General features: G+C 36.2%; 1 protein-coding gene across 2 annotated transcripts in view; it reads left to right on the forward strand.

Annotated features, from left to right (window-relative positions):
* BRINP3 (BMP/retinoic acid inducible neural specific 3) overlaps positions 1 to 24019 on the forward strand; it is a 196228-nt gene that overhangs the window by 123676 nt on the left and 48533 nt on the right. For both annotated transcript variants that reach the window (XM_005150995.2, XM_031050820.1), the window contains 2 exons: positions 10291 to 10396; positions 13250 to 13486. In XM_005150995.2, coding sequence (XP_005151052.1) covers positions 10291 to 10396; positions 13250 to 13486 — 343 coding nt within the window. The remainder of the gene's footprint in view (positions 1 to 10290; positions 10397 to 13249; positions 13487 to 24019) is intronic.

The following is a 24019-nucleotide window of genomic DNA, read 5'->3' on the forward strand; positions in this document are numbered from 1 at the left end:
ATTTCCAATAAATTTTGAATGAACTGAGAAACCTGGATTCAGTCCTTCTCCATGATCTATAGCTGACAGGCAATAAAATTATCTGAAATATAACTGATCTGTGAGAGAATAAAAAAGAGAAATTATTCTATTTGGTAAATGTATTAGAAGCTTATGATTTATTTTTAGCCAAACATTTTTCTTTCATATGATTCTTTATTTGCTTCTTGTCTTGCATTTTCCAATAATTTTTCTTTAAACGTACAATAGTGCTCATTATCACAGAGGTGAGTTTTCTGTAAAAACAGTTACCTGAAAAGTAATTTTAATTTATATACATATAATTGATTACTAAAATAATTGCTTGGTTTATGGTAGAAAGTTCTACGTAAAACTGTGTGAATATTTGTATCTTAATTAAACATGCCCTTAGGTTTGCTGTATTTACGCTCACCTAAGGTTTGCAGCATGCTGACCTAACACAGAAAGTTAATATCCCAAGGAAATGGCCTCCTTTTCCAGTCATTCATACCTGGTATTTTCTCAACTCCTTCTGTCTGAAACCAGCTAGTAAATACTGATGGTTCTGCATCCTAGACTGGCATCTGGAATAGAAATATGGAGACTTGGGAAATGTTTTTTTGCCAGGAGTTATTTCCATGTGGTGATTAAGCATGGTAAACAAGGACCAGTTTTATTCTTTTCTTAACACTCGGGTTTAACCTGTTGCAGACAAGTGCTAAAATGTTTCCTTAATTTTCAGCACTACAGGGAATTCAGAAGTAGTCTGGGTGACAATGAGCCAAAATGTCTTGTAAGAATTTCGAAAGTCAAGTCCTCAGAACTGCTTGGATAATATAAAAGCCATGGCTTATTATTTATCAAAGTAAGCACCCAGCACTCTTGAGTCTTGCAATGAGTTTCTGAGTGTTTATGTTAGCTTTGATTATGAGCATTGTTCATTTAACTCACTTAAATGATTTAGAAAGTATCAGCTAAAATATACAGTTTAGAATAGATTCAACACTAAGCCCCTTATGGTTTATTGTTCTTGAGCTAATTTGGTATTGGTCCTTGCTTGAAGTTTCAATTGCAATTGCAGATAAATATTTGAAGATGCTTTTTCCTGTCAATAAACAAGCAACATATGCATTTAGTTTAAAAGGTGACAGATATTTGATCTCTGAATCCTATGTCTGTTATAATTCATACGGTGAACAAGTTTTCCATTCCTATTGGCCTACTTTGAGTAAGAATCATATAACTAATGCCATACACTATTCATGATATACACATTTACTGCAGCAATATTTGGAATCAAGATTCCAGTCTCAGGAGTTATTTCCATGATTTTTCATAAACTTGTAGTGTTTAAAGTTGAAGATTTGCTTTCACTCCAGATTTAACTACACAATTGCAATGGAACAGCAAAATCAATCAAAATTATAGAGCAATATACCTAAATTGGTCATCTAATACCGAGGAAGTACCTATATGAAATGAAATTTAGAGCTTCAGTATAAAGTTGTTTTTCTTTTTCTAAAATAAATTTATCCAAGGTTTCCCCTTTAGTTTGAACATCTGATAGTGATTTAATGATTAAATTATTGATCTATTCTAATTGTTAACTTAGTAGGTAGGCTTTCAAATACACAGGAATATATGTAAAAAAAAGCAGTAGCATAAAAATAAGGGTTTTGAAAGACTATACATTGAAAGTCAGTAGTACCAATGAGACAGAAAGGGCAAATGTGTTACAATCATTTTCCAGAGGGAATAAATGGTGGGGAAGTAATGAGGGTACAACCTAAAAATAAATCCCTAAAAACATGTATGTGACCCTGGCAGAAAGCAAGCCAGCAGATGTGCATTATGGACAGTAATGTGATTTCTTTTGAGAGGATAGAATGACAACCCTGTAAGGCGTAGATTGACTGGAATATGTTAAAATGAAAAGGACATGCAAAATGTCCTGCTGCAAATGTCACAGTAAGAGAGGTGCAGAGTGTTAGCAATTGGAGTACTATGGTCTGCCAAAATAAATTATGGTTTTTATATGCACTCCATAATATCTCCATAATAAATAAAATATCTGGAAATAAATTAGTAATTTTTAGATATATTTCTGAAGACAATCTTGCAAATAAGTTTTAGAATTGCATAGAAATACATAATCATAGGTAGGATCTCCATGGAAATTCTGGTTCTTACTTAACCTGCCCTTACAACTTTGATTTTTGAGCTTAAAGACTTTAAATTCTTCTGTGTTATTTTTAGGTCCCAATGTTATCTTTTAACACTTGCTTTTTTTTTTTCTTTAGCACAGCTTATTCTTTTTCACTTAAAATATAATACATATGTAAGTTTTAAAACTGACCACATTAAAGGTAGTGTTTCCAAATTATCCGAAGATGATTTTTATATTTGCCTAGGCTTTCTGTTTCCTGTCATTTCACAAAGAAAAAGAACATTTTAACTTTTGATTCTGATTCAGGACGGACTGTATTTTTTTATTCTTACTTTCCCAACCTAGGAAAAATAATTTTCCACTAAACTGCAGTATTATTATGACTAATAATATCTGTAAGTCTTATAAAAAGCCAAATCATGCTGTCCTCTTGAAACTAATAAGGATACAGTGAAAAATCCCAGTAGCCTCAGCATTGCATATTGGAACTGAGCCATGAAGATATAAATCCTATTCCTAATACGCTTGGGAAGTCCTTGCATGGGATTTTGCAGCTGGGCTAAATGTAGGTTGATGGTCTTTCTTTACAATATGCGCCCAAAGATTTCTTTGGAACTTTTTATCATTTATATAGTAATAGAGTTATGTTTTGAAAAGGATGGAGATTTGGGAATTGGGCTTTACTTCGGTAGGTTTCTCTGCTTTTTCTTTCTTCAGGTACCCTGAGATTTTTATGAACATGAAAAGCTATCTTAATTTGTATCTATGCTGTCCTCTTTGTTTCTAATTTTATCTTTTTAACAAAATATATAAATTTCATTTATTGTCACTTGCTCAGCTGCCTCTTTAGGCAATAAAAGTTGTGAAAAATAATATTAATATTCATTTCAGTAAGATGTGGAGAGGCAGAGGTATCTAAATGTAAACTGAAACAAACTACTCAGCTTTTATTATGCTTTTACTAAATCTATTTATTCTCCATAAGAGAACTGTGCCCTTCTCTGTTTTTCAAGATTAATTAAAAGAAATATCTTGTTCTTTCTGAAATAATGCCTGCCCTTTTTCTCAGTATGATGCTGATGCAACCTTCATTTCTGAAACGGCAGGAAGTAAAGACTCTGGTGCCACTGCCCTGACTAGTTTTCCAGCAGTCTCATTTCCTGCAGACTTCCCTGTTGCTTTACGTAAGGATGCATGGGAACATGCCATCTGATATGCAGAGAATTTAAAAAGTCCTTGAGAAGAGAAAATTGCAGCTCTGATGTCAGAACTGTTAATGCTGAAAGTGATTTTAGCTGGGGTAAATTCCTTTTAATTTACATAGCCTCAGGAGTGTTGCACAGTGTGCAGAGTCAGCATTTCAGAACAACATAAGGAGTAATAATTTCCTTCTCCCTACCTGACACCTACTTCAAGTAACCTTAGAATTTAGTTCAACCTATACGTTTCCTGTTACTTCAGAACTGAGGCATTCCTGACTGTCTTGGCTTCTTGTCTAATTTTCCTGTGGCACTGCATATATTCAAAGACTTGTTTCAATGTTCCTGTGGACTCTCCTGCAATTTACAGATAATAAATTACTCTCTGAGATACTGGAGAATAGACTTGAACAGACAGGTGATTTCTCCTTATCAGATGAACCTAAACAACCTTAAAAAGTCATAATATTTTTAACAAATGTAACAACAGAACAGGATTCATATTCAGAATTGATTTCCAATTCCTAGAATATTAATGTATTTAATTAAATTTAATTAAGGTATTTAATGGTTTATGTGGGGATAATGTATTTCAAATGCATTGTTGTAGCTCACAATAAATTCCTGAGAGTGTAGAAATGATGGAGAGGGAATTACACTGATCTCTTTGAAAGATTTATTGTTCCATTCAGTGAAAGTAAAAGCCATCTCCTTGCCCAAAAACTTGAAAGAAGTTGTTATTCCACTTCTAATGGAGATTTTGCAATGTATTTCATTCGGAGAACGATCAGCATTACTGTTCGTATTCCATCTTACAACAGCAGATGACAGAAAAATATGAATGGAATGATTCTAGGTCTCCTGAAATAGGGGACTCTTCAAATTAAAAAGTCAGTCTTATTCTATCAATACTGCTGCTAGAAAACATATGGAAAATGTTAGATTCTTTTGAGGTATTTTCTAGAATGGTAGCAATAAAAAAAAATTGAAAACATCCAACTCCTGATATTGTTGGTGCTGTTGGGTTTATTTATACCTTCTTCAGAAAAGTTCATCTACCCCGTAGCATGATATGTCACTGCTTGGAACTTTCACAAGATTTGATTTATTTCAATTACGTACTATAAGTGGGAGACTCTTAACATGCTCAATTACACAAATAGCAAAGCAGCAACTATTGTGTGGTAAAGGAAAGTGCTGAAAAAGGGTGCTTTTGTGACAAACTGTTGAGCCTGGGGGAAAAAAAAAAAGAAGAAAATTGGCAGGAGATCCCCTTCTAAATAAAGAGAACACTTAGTCCCTATTTATTTGGTCAACTTTCTCTTTAGGTGAAATGGGCACTGACTGCAAAGTGTGCAGGGAGGACAATGTGTGGGAATGTGGTCTGGAAGGCAAGCCCTAAGGTGAAGTTGATAAGGGAGTCATACATGAGAATCTTAAAGACTTCAGATTTCTCCCACTCCATACGTTTGCCCTTTCTTCTGCTTGCACCTATTGTTAAGAAGAGACCTTCTTCCATGAGTAGTCATGCATATATGATGTTTGCTCTATATCTTTATTTTGATGTTTAAAATATTAAAGAATTTTATGTGAATATGAATGCAGTGCTTATTTTGAAGTGACTAGCATTGTATCATTCTCCTTTATGTTGGTTTAGTTGTCTCCTGTAGAAGAGAAATGCATTTTTAAAGTGTCCTGTTGAAGAGCATAGTCCTTTATACAAGACAGCAGACCAACTCTGCATGAGCATGTAGTTAAGACTGTTAGCTACATGTATTTAAAAGAATGCACTAGGAACAAAATCTGTGCAGAAATATACTTTCCTTTTGTTAGGAAAGCCTTCTATAGCCTTAATTATCATGGACAAAAAAAAGCATACTGTTTCCCAGGGAAATACTACCCACTGATACCACAAGAATATAGCCCTGCTTAAGTGCTTAGAGGTATGTTCTCAATGCACTTATAATCGGGTCATTATCACCATGGTTATGAGATTTAACTGACTGAAAACTGTAGGCATTTGTCTCATTAATGCCAAATGTTACGGTGTGTTTCTAGAAACTGAAAAACCTGCTGCCCAGGGAAACCTGTTCTGTGATAATCATTGAAAACAAGGCACTTGAGAATAGCCTACTTGGTTCGTGTCAGATGATTTCATATATATTTTGTTACTGGGTTTCAAGGTGTTTTGGTTATTAAATGACTTTCATTGTGAGTTAGTGTTTCTTAAGAACTTGTGGTCTAGAACTTACAACCCAGTACTCAGTTATGATTCTTTTTATTCATACGCAATCACTTCTGGACTATACTAGCATCTAAGCATACTCTGTATTTACATTTTACCTTTCCCTTTCTTTTTTTTTTTAATTTATATTTGATTGCACACTTTCAGGAAAAACACTCTTCAGCTGTGGTCTTGGGACTGAATATAGTCACATTTCTCTGGAAGATAATTAAAGAAGTGCCATTGCCCTTCCAATTTCATTTTTATTGTTCCTGAAACAAAAAATTTGAAATTGTTATTTCAGTTATATGTGGATCAAACCAGAATTAATACATTTGGATCTCTCCTCCCGCCTCCAACCCTGTAGTCTCTTTTATAATCAAAATGAATTATTCCAAAATTAAATCCTTGCATTTGATCAGAAAATTTGACAGAAATTTGAGGGTTTTATTGATCAACTACTCAAATTTTTCTTCTGATTTACAATCTTTTTGAGTATGATTCGTACAGCATATGCAAGTATATCCCTTTGACCTCTCCAAGTAACAAAACTTGATCTTTCTTTGTTGTATGTTGGGACTTGTTGGGACTATAAATTTTTATTTTCTTCTTTCAGTTATATTCTGTGCAGGAGCTAAGAGTACCAGAGCAAAGGAATTCCCAGAGAAAGGCAAGGGTACTTGGAAAAGTGAAAAAATGAATAACACAAACATATAGGTTTGAGTGAAAATATAGTGTTTGGAAAAGACCCTTATTTATTGTTCTACTTATAAAGCATTATTTATTATTACTATAATTAGAACAATATTTCATTGCTTACCTATAACAGTCATTAATGTCTGTAAGTAATCTCAAAATCTAGACATGCTAATTTTTTTCATATATATAGTTCTCTTTCTAATCAGTGGATTTACTCAACCAGTCTAAAATTCAAAAGAGCCATTAAATGATGATAATCTCCCTATTCCGCCTCTTGGCAAACCTGAATACAGCAAGAACTATCACTCCCATAGTCAAAACAGAGGCAGTCCCTACCTACAGCTTGAATAATCCAAATGAAGAATGAAGATGCAGGAGACAATAATTATAAAGCTACTTACTAACTTTCCTTATTTTGTGATTTCAGGAGACATAAGAGTAATAAGAATGGATAGGAATTGTAAAATTGATTTCATAGGTTTTACATTTCATATAAACTTTATGAAGATGCGTTGCCTTATAGACAAATGGTTGAAAAGGATAATAAAAAATGTGGAAACCCAAACACTACTAAAATAAATAGATCTTTAAATAAAAATTTACATACATAAATGCTGAGCATAACCTTTCAGAGCTAGAATAAAACTCATTATAACATTCACCTTTTATTGTTTTCTAGTTATTGATCTTAATATAGGTTGCTGTCTTTGTTATTGTATAAACAGATTATGATTCTGTAAATGCATTGGGAATATTACACAAATTGAGATTTTAGAATGGAATTTTAGACCACTTGCTGGGAGAGGGAGGGGACTGAAAGATCACGCATAAATCAGAATTGTTGTTCCAGCCTTTCCAAGCCAAACATGATGCCTCTGCAAGAGTCTTTTTTGCTGATTCAGGATGATTAAGCAAAAAAACCAGCAAACTGGGCCTGCCATAAATTTTAAAGACCGGCAAATATGTGCAGGGAGGATACATCCTGACTCCATCTCATTTTTTTGTGCAGCTGGCACTCTGCTAACAGGTTTGGCTGAAGCCAGTTCTGTGTGCCTTTCCATTGGCTGCTGGCATTCTAAAGGGTCTCCTTCTCTGCTCTCAGGAACAGCAGTAGTGGACATCTGCCAAAAGCTTGGAATAGTCTAAAATTTTACTTTTACTTTGCAAAGCCATCCACACATGTTGCTGGTAGCACAGACTGTAAGAGAGCCAGGCAATCCTAAGAAACATCGACATTCATGGGTTATTTTAGCAAACCTTCATATTCTATTCAAAACAGATTGTTAAAAATCGAGCATCTTTCTCTTCATAAGAATTAACGTTACCTGTCCGTTTGCATGTCAATCATCTGCTCAGTGGTAATGTATAGTTTGGAAATGAGCTCCTTTACCCCACAATTTAGGTTTATTCTCCAAGAGATCCAGACCTGAATACAATACCTGAAGAAACAGAAAATTAGAATTGGTTGTATTCAAAATTAAGGCAAATCACCACATAAGAGTAAATCTACCCACAGCCTCTGAGATGGTAGAAAGGAGAGAGCTAAGAATCATAGAATCATAGAATAGTAAGAGATGGAAAGGACCTTAAGATCATCTAGTTTCAATCCCCCTGCCATGGTGTTGTGGTTTAAACCAAATACTCACAGTACTCTCACTCACTCCCCCACCCTTGCTCCCCCAACTCCCGGAGAGTTAGGAGGGAGAATCCAAAGAATGTAGCCCCCACGGGTTGAGATAAGAACGGTTTAATTGCTAAGGCACAACACAAATTACTACTGCTATTACTACTACAAATAATAATGATAAAGCCAATAACAAGCAAAAAGAATACAACACCCCACCAGCCACCGACCCATAACTCACTCCACAATGCCCGGCCGAGCACCGCGTGCTCCCTCCTCCATTTCCCTCCAGAGCTCCACCCCTCCTGCTCTCTCTCCCAGTTGCATCCTGGGCATGACGTGCTATGGTATGGAATACCTCATTGGCTAGCCTGGGTCAGGTGTCTTGTCTCTCCTTCCTCCCAGCCTCCCCTCCTCCCTGGCAGAGCACGTGCTCAGAAAAGGCCTTGAACAAAAACACCCTCAAACTATGCTCGCTATCAAGCAACTGTTCCCGGCCCAGAACTCAAAACACAGCACTGCACCAGCTACAAGAAGGAGAAAAAATGACTGCTACTGCTCAACCCATGACACATGGGCAGGGACACCTCACACTAAACCATATCACCCAAGGCTTCGTCCAACTTGACCTTGAACACTGCCAGGGATGAAGCATTCACAACCTCCCTGGGCAACTATTCCAGTACCTCACCACCATAACTGGAAATTTCCTCCTTATATCCAGTTTAAACCTCTGCTGTTTAAGTTTCAACCCATTACCCCTTGTCCTATCACTACAGTCCCTAATGAATAGTTGCTCTCCAGCATTGTTATAGGCCCCTTCAGATATTGGAAGGCTGCTATGAGGTCTCCACGCAGCCTTCTCTTCTCCAGGCTGAACAGCCCCAACTTTCTCAGCCTGTCTTCATATGGGAGGTGCTCCAGTCCCCTGATCATCCTCGTGGCCCTCCTCTGGACTTGTTCTAACAGTACCATGTCCTTTCTATGTTGAGGACACCAGAACTGCACACAATGCTCCAAGTGAGGTCTCACAAGAGCAGAGTAGAGGGGCAGGATCACCTCCGTTGACCTGCTGCTCACGCTTCGTTTGATGAAGCCCAGGATACAGTTGGCTTTCTGGGCTGTAAGTGCACACTGCATCCGGCTCATGTTCCTTTTCTTATTGACCAACACCCTCAAGTCTTTGTCCACAGGGCTGCACTGAATTTCCTTTTTGCCCAACCTGTAGCTGTCTGGGATTGCTCCGACCCAGGTGTAGAACCTGGCACTTGTCATGATTAAACTTCATGAGGTTGGCATCAGCCCACCTCACAAGCATGTCAAGGTCCTTGGCATTCCTTCCCTCCAGCGTATCAACTGAACCACACAGCTTAGTGGCTGCGACCAGTCTGGGAGTGGGATGATAGAGGAGCTGGTTGTAATTTGGCAGTAAAGAAGGCTGGGATGATATGCGACTGCCAGCATTTTCTCCTATGGCTCTGGTTTTATTACTTTTGTTTCACTTTCACTTTCTTCTTTTTGCCTGGTCTTGGTATAAAGAAGGAACTACAATATAATGAATTTTCCACAGGTTCTACAATCCAGTTTAAAAAATATGAGATTATGGTATACCCATCTATCCTAATAACATGGGTTTTTTTTTCTTGAATCCCTATATGGGCAAAGAAAAAAAAGCTGAGGTGCTGCATGATCTGCTGTGGAGCTGCCCACCTGTCCTATTTAAATTTATTTATTTAAATAACTGCCCATTGCCAGGCACAATCCTCAGCTGTTAAGCTGGATTTCTACTTGTCTACTTGTGTAAAGATAAATGCAGTTTTATTTTGATTTTGAGGTCATGGATTCAGTGATTAGAGTAGGAAGGATGTCTACAGAGTTTTATGACTAAACTTATCTTAGGTCTTTCCCTGATGAAAAGTGTCCTACCACTACCACCACCACCACCACCATAATAAATACAGCTCACAAAATGATTTTACTGCTACCGAGGAAAAGTCAAAGTTTTTTCCAAGATTTCAGCAGAGTTGTTGTGTGCATAGGTTTCATCAGTGAAAATCACAGTCCTCATTTTTTTATGAACTACATTTATTAAACGCATTCTAATTCCCACAGCTATAGAGAAATAAATTGTCTTTAAACTGTTGGTCAGCTAAAAAATTTGTAAGAGTTCTCTGCAATAGAAATAGCACTCCCCAATGTCTGTGGTACTGGTAAAACCTTTGCAGTCATACTTTTCATAATTAAATTGAGCTATTCCACCTTAATTAAGTCTGAAATGTGCCGCCGGCTGAATTAAAGGGAAACTTTATGAAATGAGCTTCTGAACTCCTCTGTTTTGTCTAACACAGTAAATGCTCTTCCATTCCCTTGCCATTAGGTAACAGAAACACGGACTGGTCCTCTTGGCTGCAGTAACTATGACAACCTAGATTCTGTCAGCTCTGTTCTGGTTCAGAGTCCTGAAAATAAGATTCAGTTGCAAGGTATGTAGGTGCAATTTCATTAATTTGTTTTGAAACAGGATGACATTTATCACACTATTTGTTTTTCTTTCTTCCACCTCATAAAAGGTCATTTTCTTTGTGTGTGTGTGCAATAAGTACATTCTAGACAATATGAAGGAAATGTCAGTAACTCATGTTGCCTTTGAAAAGGAAACAATTTCTCTACATATCAGAAAATAATTTTAATAATGCTGTTAACATTTTACAGTCCTATTTAGCAACCACTTTCTGGCCTTCTAAAAAGTCCGAATTCCTGTAGATTCCACCAAGCAGGGAGTGACATTTAGCATGCTCAGCCTGCTTTGCACATGCTGAGTAGTAGTTTGTACCTCATGCAGCTGTCCCACTGAAATAAGTGGAGTCATTGGAGGAGTGGTATACAAATTTTTCAAACACTCTAAATAATGAACAGTCCAAAGGCTCCTCTTGGGACTTTTATGAAAATGTGGAAAGTTAGGCATCCACTCATTGGAAAAATAATAGTAATTATACATTAAAAAAAACTCAAACCAAACAAAAAACAGCAAAACAAAACAGAGAGAAAAGAAAGAGAAAAAAAAAAAGAGAGAGGAAAAGGAAAAAAGGAAAAGGAAATAGAAAAGGAAAAGGAAGAAAAGAGGCACAATTTCTAACTATTTTTTTGTTAACTCCTGTAGATGCATTTCCCACCTTGCATATTAGGTACGTAAACATTTTTGAAAATTCATCATCTAGGGCATTAAAAATTGCTTTTTTTTCAGTTACACAAATGTAGCATGAACAACTTATTACTATGAAAACAGATTAAACTATCTTTATCTACTTGTGTCTAACTCTGTGTATGTACAAGAGAAGAATGCAATTATTAATTCACAGTTACAGGTAGCTATATAATTATTTCCAGTTTTAAAAATTTTTCATAATGGTTCATAAATCAGTTGGACATTTAGTGTGTAGCTGTTGCTGACTGTTAAGAATGGCTGTCAGGGAAAGAAATAATTTGCAATTTAATATGTTCTCCAGCATGTGCATGATGTTTGTGACTTAAAATTTGGAAAATAACCCTTGCATCCCTTAGAAAATATTTTGCTGCACCACGTTGGATTCTCATTATGAGAAATATGGTATCAGAATTACATAAACTATTTCATAGTTTTCATGGAAGAATTGAACAGAACTCAAGTTTGCTTATCTGAGCTTTCTTTTCCATTCACAATTTCAAGGCTTTTCACAAGTATAGAAGTACATTGAAAAGTTTACTCAGGTAACAATGGAATTTTACAGATTTTGACATGAGGTAGAAGAAAGCACAGAGAGGCCTAGTTTTAGAAATTGTGATATGACTTTTTACTTGGAAGGTTTATGAAATTACTTTTACAGCTTTTTATGTATCAATAAATAAGTGATATATCTCTCTGAAATTGTCCAAGTGCAAATGTAGAAGGAATCTACCTCACAAAAAGACAAACTTAAGCTGAGAAACTACTTAACACCAAAATAAGCTCCACTGGTTCTGGAAAAATTATTTTTTTTCCACAGAAAACAACAACAAAAAATAAATAAAAATTTATAATATACCTTGGCTTCTTTATTATTTGATTATTATTGTAACTAGAGTGACTGATATCTAGTTAAAGTGCTTCTTTATAAGATGCTCATTCTCATCACTGGGATCATGGAAAAAAATGGTCAGAATTTTCAGATAAGGAAGTCTAAATTTCTTGTCACAAGTATTCTGATTTTTTTATTCACCTGCTCTGTGGTTGTGATATATCAATGTAACATGCTTTTGCAAGGCTTCTGCATGGAATGGCAGGGTAAAGTGTGAAAACGCTTTGAAAAGGGTTTTGTGACATAACAGGAGTATTTTGAGATATCATGGGAACTAGGTCTTGAACTCTTTCTCCATGCTAAACCTTTAGTAAATTTAAGAATGTATTTTCTTCCTCAGGTTTTTATAGCTGTACCTATCACTTCCAGTTGACTGGCCCTTACCACTTAAATACCAATAAGCTGAATTTTAATTTTCTAAATTTCCTCCAATCCCATTCTTAATTTGTCTCTAGAGAATTATGAAGGGATAACTAGTGTTATCAAGACAAGCTATACCTTGTTGTGTCAAGGGCAACATAGAAACAAGTCCAATAAAGAATAGAAATGCTTACTTCACACCTCTTTTTCTGATTATACTCTACTCTGTCTTTCAGGGCTGTTTTCCCTTCATCAGCACTCTCAAAATTTGAATTAGCTGCTGGTACCAAGAATATAATTCAGATGCATGATTCCTTACTGTAAAGGTCTTTCTACTGAGGCTGTTCATTGAGCAATTCTTTGCAAGGAGAAGTTGATGTCATCCTTTCTTTCTGTTTTTGATAATCTCCCTAGGAAGAAATTACACCAGGAAATGCTCTATCTCAGTAACACAGGTTACTAGTTAGCAGAACGGGTGTTCCATACTGAGAGGGAAATGAGAAATATATCTGAAACTAATTCTTAAAAAAGGAAATATATAACATACATATTATATATATGAGTTCATATATATATATGAGTTCATATAGATGTGTTTTTATATATATAAACAGCATATATATACTCATATATTTAGCATATATAATGTTATTTATATGTGTTCATATATATATGTTATATATATGAGGTCATATATATAGCATATATGTTATCTATAACATGTCAGTCTAATGCTAGACAGAAGTATAAATTTTCCTTAAAAAATCCATATAGTTTCCATTTTCATAATTGCTCATTTGTTTGTTATGTAAGTTGAGGAAGCTGCTTGACTCAATCATTCCTTCACATTTAATAACATGATCCTTACTCTAATTCTTTCAGGTCTTCAGGTCATCTTGCCTGAGTATCTGCAAGAGCATTTTGTCCAGGCAGCTTTGAGCTACATTGCTTGCAATTCAGAAGGGGAGTTCATCTGCAAGGACAATGACTGCTGGTGTCATTGTGGTCCAAAATTCCCAGAATGCAACTGTCCCTACATGGACATTCAAGCCATGGAAGAAAATCTTCTCCGCATAAGCGAGACTTGGAATGTGTACAACAGTGAATTTGAGGAATCTGGTGAGATGGTTTATATAATTTTTGCCTGTTTTGTTGTATCTTACTAAAGGCATTTATACAACTGACTCCATCTGAAATTTCCAGAATGCTTTGTATATCTAAATATATACATTCTTAAATGCATCCTGGATCTGAGTCTTAGTATACCTTTTTGATAGTGTTGATCATGATGATGAGCAATCTGTGCAACTGCATAAGGATTTAGGCAGCTATGCTTGAGTATCATTAATCTGTTATACTTTGTGGACTCCAGGGCTGAGGACTTGATCCCTATTGGAGCAAGAAGTGTGTTAGAGGCAGAAAGCATAAAAAATTAGAAAAAAAATCAGGTTATACGCCTGGGTATTCTGATTTTTTTTTTTGTTCTGTAATGCAGCTGAAACAGCTGCTTCATTCCACATCCATTTTTTGGTGTTGTGTCAAAGTATCTCCTGTAATTCCCCTTTGTGCTACTCCTTCAGCAATACCATGAAGTTGAAATGGAGATCGTAGCTGACACTTGATTTGCCAAATAAATAGTTAATAGTTCATCCTGTTGTAGTTGGTGACTACTTATGATTTCTATTTAAAATGGACATATCCATGTTGTCTCTACATATTTGTACCATATTAGTTTTCCTTAAAACATCAAGGTTTGTTTTATACATCATTTCACCTGCCTTGATCATCAGAACTTCCGGCCCCATAGAGAGTAGGAACCTCAGGTAAAATCAGCTTCTGAACAACTGTTTCACAATTCACTCACTCACTGATATCAGTGACATCTGTCTAGCCAGATGGTTGGAAAATATAAGTGATCTCAGCAGATCTGGGAAAAATCACCAAGAAAAGAAAGGTATGAGCTAAGGAAGAAGCAGAAAAAAATATAAGTCACAGTTTTTAATGAGTTGTGCTGGAGAAAGAGTAGAAGAGGGAGGGAAGAATATTCAGTGGTCATGGAATAATGTGTGAGAGACGAAGTATCAGTACAATACTAAACTGTGAACAGTATTTTGTACACATCCATTTTTATATTTGTTGGTTTATTGTTAAAGACTGATTTCTCAGTTCAAGGTTGAGTATTTAAAAAGACATTGTATCAGTTAAAATCATAGTTGTTATAACTTTTTTGTAAAACCCGATTGATCTGTTTGGAAGATATGAAGCCCTTTTCCCAGCCCTGATCTCACTCTAGTGTGACCCTAGATCTTTTTCTTGGAGGATCACAGACCTCTTTGATTATAAAAACATGAATTCATGGTTTGGTATTGTGTATATTTTGTGTGCATTTTCCCCAATTGCTATTTTGACACCTTTAAGATTTATGGAGTCATGCTTTCATTTACTATTTTACAAACTAGGACGATCATATTGATTCAACAGAGTGGCATGGATTTTTTTACCATATTTTGCCTTTGAATGGAACGTGTTACTCTTCAGTGCCTGAAGAATATCATTTGATGCCACCTACTTATAAGGAATTTTAGTTAGGCTGAAAAAGCACATATAGCTGAATCTATGGAGGATTCTTACAGCAACCTATACAAGGACATCAAATTACTTATGTGCTTGAATAGTTGTCAGCTACATGTATAGTCCTATATTTAGGACTGAGACATGAATGTCAGGAGAAAAATGGGTAAGAGTTAAACTCTGTGCTTTTAAAAAAGTCTTTATCTATGCTGTATGAATCACTAAAATGGCAACTTCACATGCATCTGTCAATCAGTTAATTGCTAGTAGGCATGGTTACTAAAATGTGAAATATAGATTATTAACATCATTGAGACATACTCCACAAATACTCTTTAGCCCTTGAATTATTAAATGATTTTTAATCTAATAAATATACAAAGCTTGGGTTCCACATCTCATAGGTAACATAGAAAATACCTGCTTTTAACTTCTAAACTGTTTTGCATAAACATGTTCAAGGAAAGATGAGACAAGTAACCTTGTATGTATGTGGGTTTGTACTTTCCTGAAAGAAAGTTGGCATGTGAACTTTAGATAGATAGCTTAGTCATTGCCCATTCAACCTCGCTACATAAATCACATATTACCAGCTGAACAGCTTTTTCAGTACTGCCACAGATGGTCTGTAAAGATTTCTAGCCATAGTTGATTACTGAGACATATTCTGAAAAATTTAGAGCTTGTGCAACATTTAAGCTATGAAAAAAAACTATTAACAAATATCAGCATGATCTGATTCATGTTAGTACATGTTCTAAAAAAAAAAGTCCTTTATTGAAGTCAACTAATGTTTTAAATAGATATTTTATAACTTTGATTTGGGATATATAGCATCATATTGGATTTGGAAGGGACCTTAAAGATCATTTAGTTCCAATCCCCTGCCATGGGCAGGGACACCTTCCACTAGACCAGGATGCTCAAAGCCCCATTCAACCTGGACTTGAACATTTTCAGGGATGGGATAGCCACAGCTTCTCTGACCAAACTGTCAGGGCCTCACCACTCTCACAGGGAAGAATATTTTCCTGATGTCTAATTTAAGTCTCCCCTCAGTCACCTTAAGTTAATTCCCCCTTGTCCTGGTACTACATGCCCTTGTAAAAAGTTCCTCTCCAGCTTTCTTGTAGGTCCCCTTTAGGTACTGGAGGACTGTTATAAGGTTTCCCTCAGCCTTCTCTTCTTCAGGCTGAGGCTGAACAACACCAACCTTCTCAACCTGTCATCATAGAAGAGGTGCTCCAGCCGTCAGGGCATATTTGTGGCCTCCTCTGGACTTGCTCAAACAGGTCCATGTCCCTCTCATGCTACAGGCCCCAGAGCTGATGCAGTCCTTAAGTCAGGTGAAGTCAGCTTTTGAGAAAAGAGTAGGTTGTTTAACTCTCTGTATAATTTACATTTTATGTATATAATTTATAACAAAAATAAATAAGCTAGAAAAAAGTGGTGTTTAAGAAGGTCAGATTATATGATATTTTAGACTCTGAGCAGACAAGGAACAGGATAATCCAGACCATATATAATGATCCATATAATCTGCTACTAACTGCAGATGAATGAATGAATGAATTGATTAATTAATTAATTAGTTAATTCAATTCTTTGAAACATGAACTCCAGATTCAAGTAACGTTAAATACAAATGTATTAACTTTCTAATTTTTCTGCCTTCCAAACCCTTCCTTACCTTACATATAACAAAATAGTCTTCTGAATCCAGTAGCAAATTTTATCCCTTCACACAGACCTGTAAAACTGGGTTCACTTGAGGTCATGCACATTATCTGTGGACAGAATTTAACCTAACGAGGAAGAAGTAAATATTCAATTTAAGATGGTTTGTTTAGAATCATAGAATAGTTAGGGTTGGAAAGGACCTTAAGATCATCTAGTTGCAACCCCCCTGCCATGGGAAAGGACACCTCACACTAAACCATATCACCCAAGGCTTCATCCAATCTGGCCTTGAACGCTGCCAGGGATGGAGAATTCACAGCTTCCCTGGGCAACCCATTCCGGTGCCTCACCACCCTTACAGTAAAGAAATTCCTCCTTATATCCAATCTAAATTTCCCCTGTGCATGTTTTATCTCGTTGCTCCTTTTTTTATCACTACAGTCCCTAATGAAGAGTCCGTCCCCAGCATCCTTATAGGCCCCCTTCAGATACTGAAAGGCTGTGCTCAATCCTACTGTCAGTGTTATCTCTCAGTCTGTCTGTTTAAGAAAAAACAACTGAGAAATAGATCTTTAAATTTAAAGGGGGAAAAAAAAATTAAAAAGCAGTTCTACAATGCCTAAATCCTATTTGAAATCAATGGGCAGCTAAATTCGGTTTGTGTCTTTGGAACTCTCCAACTGACTTTGCACACATAAAATAAAACACAAAAACAATATAACTTTTTTTCTCTACAACCTCATCCTCTCTTTCAAATTAGGAAGTTTGCATTATTGTTTACCTTTCAAACCATGAGATGTGAAAGAAAAATGAGTGTACCTAGTTAAAAGTTAAAGATCCTGAGCACAACAATTACAAAAAGGTTTAGTATGGTTTAGTATGACCACTCTATATATACATATCCAAGTGCAACAAGTAATCATGTTAGATGAATGTAATGTTGGGTGAAATTAAAACATGTATCACACCAGGAGCCTCACGAAGTTCAGCAAGGAGAATTCCTTGTCCTGTATCTGGGGACACCTGCATGATGCACCAGCATATGCTGCGGGTCACCCAGCTGGAAGGCAGCTTGGCAGAAAAGTACTTGGTCCTGGTGAAAACCAGGTTGACTGTGAGCCAACAACATGTTCCTGAAGCAAAGAAGGCTGATGATATCCTGGGCTGCATTAGGAGGAGTATTGCCAGAAGTCTGAGTGAGAGTATCTGTCTCATCTCTTCAGGTCTGGACTCCTCTGTACAAGAGACACATGGACATATTGGAGAGAGTTCTCAAAGATGAAGGGTCTGGAGCATCTCTCTTTGGAGGAAAGGCCGAGAGAAGTGGGACTGTTCAGCTGGGAGAAGAGACAGCTCAGTTCGATCTTACCAACATTGATAAATACCTGAATTGAGGGTGTGAAGAAGATGGAGCTAGGCTTTTTTTCAGTGGGGCCCAGTGACAGGATCAGAAGCAGTGGGCACAAAATGAAACATGAAAGATTCACTCTGAACATCAGGAAACACTTTTTCACTGTTATAGTGACTGAACACTGAGGTATATTATGAAGCATATTCTCAAAGTAGCCTTGAAATTGAAAACTTATTCTTTCAAAAAATTATTTTAAATACAAAATACTGTGGGAGAAAATAGCACACCTACAACAAAGCTGAGCAGGAATCTTAATGTCACAGTTAGGTTTAAATGTGATTCAGTGAAGCACTGAAATATGTGCTTATTTTAATTATTTGTAGTCCATTAGCGTCTTAGATTTGAATTGTGTGCTTAAATGTGCATCATCAGCTTAAATAGATAAGAGCTAGAGCCATCTAAGACCCTGAAAAACTGCACCTACCAAACAGAAAGACTGCTACCAAACGTGTAGCATCACAGACATAATATTTAAACATCAAAAGTCATCCTGTAAATATTTTTAAATGTATCATTCTATAGCTTTAAAAGACAAACTTCTCAAAATGTGAAGTTTGATCTTTTTCAATCACTTTTGTATCTGCTTTATAAAGATATTTCTAAAGGTAAATTTCAGTATCACAATAAGCTTAAGTGGCATAAATACAGCCAAAGTAAGTTGATATTAACTTTTACAATATTTGCTGAAACTATTTTCCTGGTGCATCCATCCTCTATCATTGCTTTAATTGCCAAGTACTAGCTGAAGTGAATTGCTGTTGCAAGCTATTCTTCTTTAATCTTTGGATTCACTGGATTTCATGTTTAATGCATTTCATAATTCCCTAATAACTCCAGGATGTCTCACTATTGGGCATTGGTTACCCTTTAGAAGTTGTCGTGGTTTAATCCCAGGTAACTCCCCCCAGTTTATATACTGGGCATGACGTGCTGTGGTATGGAATACCCCTTTGGCTAGTTTGGGTCAGGTGTCCTGTCTCTGCTTCGTCCTGGCTTCCCCCTGGCTTCCCCTCCTCCCTGGCAGAGCATGAGACTCACAAAGTCCTTGGTCAGAGTAAACATTACTGAGCAGCAACTAAAAACATTGGTGTTACCAATATTATTCCCAAGCTGAAAGTCAAAACCACAGCACTGCACCAGCTACTAAGAAGGAGAAAAATGACTGCTACTGCTGAACCCAGGACAAAAGTGCTGACTCAAAATAACCTGAAAATATCTAATTTTGAAGGTTTCATCTGAAAATTACATCTGAATCCTCAGTTAACATATAGTATTACATAGAAAGTTTTCTTGTTTACATCAGCATAGATTGCTTTTGGACTTTAGAGTCGTGCTTCCTCACTTCTATTAATTCCTCAATTAAATTTTTCCATTCCTTTATAATGATTGAATTAATAATGTTCCCAAAATCCCTTGCATAACAAAAATTGGTTTTAAAGGCTTGAAGACAGCAGGTTCTAACAAGGGAGATAGAAGATAAGCTTATTACTGAATTAAATATCTGTAAAACTGAAAACGAAGAAGAGAGATCACCTCTTCAGTGAGATTTAGAGAGTTTTGCATTTAATAGTGTCACAAATTTGTACCTCCATCTTTAAAACTGCAAAATGTGGAAACTCACCATATTTTGATGATACACTTTCAGAACTATTTCCCTTTTCCTTAATTTCATATTTTCCCATATGAACCATGATCATACTATAAAATGCAAACTTTGAAATGAAGTGTCTTTCCACTTAGCACATCTACTCTCCAGATATGCTAATCTATTTTATTAAAACCAAGCACAACAGAAGCACAAAGATGGTCTCAGAAAACGTGAAGAAGTGGTGTTCACTCACTCTTGAAGCTAATCTAGATCTTAATGAATTGAAACTCATATGCATATTTGACCAATATTTTTACTATTGAATGTTATTCACATACAGAATATGTTTCAATTCACACTTTGTGTTTTGAAATGGAGGGTTGTCTTGCTGTATAGACATCTGAGTTGTCCAAGAAATAACTTCTGAAAAGATTGGCCAACCACTTCATGTCTTTATAAAATAACACTGTGTGCTGCCTCTAGGCTTCAAAACTTTCTACTGTTTCTTGTGAAGGATGAAGATCCCTATTTTCACAGTGAAGTTTCTGGGTTTACAGCCTTTGCTTCCACAAGTCAGACTGTAAACTGTAGTAAAATACAGTAAAATTAAGACTGGAAATTACAGCTGGCACTGATATGGAAGTGCAGATGCTCAGGGAGAAATTCTTTACACCCTCTGCTAGCCTTATAAATTTGCTGCAGATGGGCAGCAGTGTCTTTATGATTACTGGGGCTGTGACGAAGCTGTAAAGGAGGAATTCTAAGATTCTTCGAAAATCAGAGACTGGATGTGACAGTCAGACAGTCAGTCAATACATACAACTAAAGCAAGTGATCATATTTGATCTCAAAACCTACATAAATCTCTTAGTATTTCTTTTGTGGTTTAACCCTAGGCAGCAACTAGCACTGCATAGCCATTCTCTCAATCCCCCATCAGTGGGATAGGAGACAGAATTGGAAGTGTAAAAGTGAGAATACTCATGGGCTGACATAAAAACAGTTTAATAGGTAAAGCGGAAGCTGCGCACACAAGCAAACCAAAGCAAAACAAAGAATTAATTCACCATTTCCCATTGGCAGCTGTCTCTTGGAAAACAGGGCTCCATCACACGTAATGGTTACTTGGGAAAACAAACACCATAACTTCAAATGTGTTCCCCCTTTCCTTTCTCTTCCCCTAGCTTTACACGCTGAGCTTGACATCATAAGGTATGTCTTATCCCTTAGCTCAGTTGGGATCAGCTGTCCCAGCTGTGTCCCTTCCCAACATTTTGTGCACCCTCACCCTACTTGCCAGTGGGGTACTGTAGCAAGCAGAAAAGGCCTTCACCCTGTGTAAGCACTGCTTAACAGTAACAAAACTATCATTGTGTTATCAACACTGCTTTCAGCACAAATCCAAAACATAGCTTCATATTAACTGCTATGAAAATTAACTCTATTCCAGCCAAAACCAGCACAATTTCTAAGGAAAGAGGATATTACAGTCATTATTCCTGCAGGTAAAGACACTTAAGTGCTGAGCATATAGTAATACTTCTGTTGATTTTTTTTCTTTCAGTCAGTTTGAGAAACTAAATATAGCAAACATAGCCAGAGTAATCAGATTTATTTAATTTACTGAAAGAAATTTATGTTTAAATAAAACAGACACAAAACCAGACAGTTAAAAAAATGTATAGGTAAATCTTTAACTTAGATTTAAATAGGTTAAATTTAAAGTTAAAATAAAATTAAATAAATAATGTAAATAAATAATGTAAATAAATTTAAATAGTATGGAGATAGACATCTCGGATGGCTGGTTGACAGAATGCACTATGATGAGAGCCAGTGACAAATGTAGATCTTCAAGACCAAATATGAATCACAGCATAAAGACACAGGAAACCTGGGGGAAAGAAGTTTGCATTATATAACTACTAGCTTTTTCATCATGCCATACACTGTTGTCAACAATAGTTCTGGAATCATCTTAATTACGAATTACATTAATATCTCCTAGCAGTGCAAGGAGGTTGCATTAAGGAATGCAACCAGTATCCCTCATGTGGTTCATTCTTTCTCCTCCTCCCCATCAGACAAGCATTTTAAAATATTACTGTGATTATAGTGTGTCAGCTTATTTCTGATGGATGACTCCAGCAAAACTACAAGTCTGCATTTAGTCTATGATGTTTAACCTTCAAAATCCCTCTATCTAGTCAGAAAAATATAATATGTTTTCCACTCCAATAAGTCACATATTTTTGCTATTTTTCTGGTGAGAACTCTTTCTAAAACCGGCTTTAGCAAAAGTGGGTACCATGAGATTCCTTTTTATTGTTTTCACAATCTTCAAATCAAAGTCATCTAGATGACAAATAAAAAGGTAATTCTTCCCAGCTGCCAAGCCTACAGATTGACTATATCGTGTAGACATCAACCTGGGTTCTAGCCTTCTCCCTTATTACCAGCAGTGATGACAACCCTAAGGTCTATTCTGTGCCCTCAGTTACTCTTATGTTAGCTACAGTGATGTCATTGTATATTTTTTTTCAAATTGCCTTTTAATGACTAAGTAAAAATTATCTTTGTGATTGTAGGGTTCCCTATATTCCTCTAGTACAGGAGAAAAGAAAAACAAAAAAACAACCAACCAAACAAAAAACCTCCTGCACTGTAAGACAGACACCTTAAGATATAATTAATGTACCAAGTGCCTCATTTACACCTGTTCCAAATTACTAAAAGAAAGTAAAAAGGCAGAATATAACTTCAGGTTTGACTTGTAAATGTCAGTTTAAACATAGATGTTGCTATATGCATATGCTGATTGGAAGAATATTCTTGTAATTATAATGAAAGTGAAGCTCCAAGACTGACTTTCAGACTCTATGTTGAGATTCCAAATCTTAAATAACATTGCAAGATGACTAGGTTTTATTTAGCTTAAGACGCACACAGTAAATTTAGTCCCACACTGCTATTTGCGATGAATACAGTTTCCACTAGTTCTCTCTTACCACAGTCCAGTGACATATTACTGCTTTTCCAGTTACTATGTTTCCATTAAAATGCACCTAGCATAACCTTAAACACAAAATCTGGAACTAAAACTGAATACAGGAGCATTTCTTCAATTAAACAATTAACCTTGCTCTCTAACAAACTGTTTTCAATGATTCAGAAGGATGAGAGAACATACCTGTCAAAAGGCCCTTGCCAAGCTCATTGTACACAGTACACACAAAGCGTAACTGTGCAGGTCATCCAGATAGCATAGTCTGTCCCTCTGTTGACCAGAATAGACTGATTGCCATGCAAAATGAGTCTAATTTGAAATCTTAATTGAAACACTCCTTTTGAAAAGTCTGGAAATACTCACTGGCGTTGAAGATGCTTTTTAATCACTGAGAATAAAGACTTCAATCAATATGGTTCAAACTATTTGCCCCTGAGAAGTACAGTGGTGGTTTTCTTTAAAAGGTTGCTTATAGCTTCAGGCTCAAGGCCAAGAAAACTTAGCCCCCTGAGTCCTTAATATAATTATTGTTTTCTCTATTATCTTGCAAGAGTGTTAATTTGCCTCCCAGTAATTAACTTCCCTATGTAGTTGTCAGGAAGTTTAATCAATAGCAAGAACAGATACACCAAGCTGTCATTTCTTCTGTGACCAATGCTCCCTACCTTACCTCCTACCTCTCCCACCCCTGTGGAGGTGTCACTATTACAATAACATGAACAGGTGGGATGTGCATAATTTCTTCAGAGAGTCAGTGTCTAAATTGTTAATGTCCTACTCCAAAAATGAAGGTACAGCCAATTATGACCCATCAATATAATTGCCCATCTTCTAAAACTAAAAACATGATATGACTCCTGCTAAAGCAGCACCTGGCAAATCAAGTTTTACATGACATTGCATTCTCAGACACTTTAAACATTGGGATGACATTGTAATAAGAGAAGGAGCAGAAGGCTTGATCTAATATAATTCTACTTATGTCCACCATGTATGGGACATAATGTAATTCCCTTCAAAACTAGCGACAAAAAAATCTTATTCTTGGTGGAATTCCAATCTTCCTTGGCAGCTTTGGACTTTCATTATTAAGAGGGATATCTCCCTGTGGACTCTCTTTTCTTTTAGAGCAGTACTGTCTGTTCTGATTCACAGCTTCTTAAATCTTTTCTTGTAATAGCTTAACCCTGGTTATTTACTTCATTGTGTTTTCCAAGAACACTTTTCAGTTTCACTCATTCTCTTCCCTGAACTATCCTTCTTTGAAACCTTACATGTTTATTTTCACACTTTTCAAATGGCGGGTGTTGCCAGCAGGACCAAGAACAAATAAGGTAAATTGAGGTTGTGTCTATATCTACACATAAGTATTATGTGCATCTATGGCGCTATAGA

The sequence above is a fragment of the Melopsittacus undulatus genome, chromosome 6 (genome assembly GCF_012275295.1).
Source record: "Melopsittacus undulatus isolate bMelUnd1 chromosome 6, bMelUnd1.mat.Z, whole genome shotgun sequence".
NCBI lineage: Eukaryota > Metazoa > Chordata > Aves > Psittaciformes > Psittaculidae > Melopsittacus > Melopsittacus undulatus.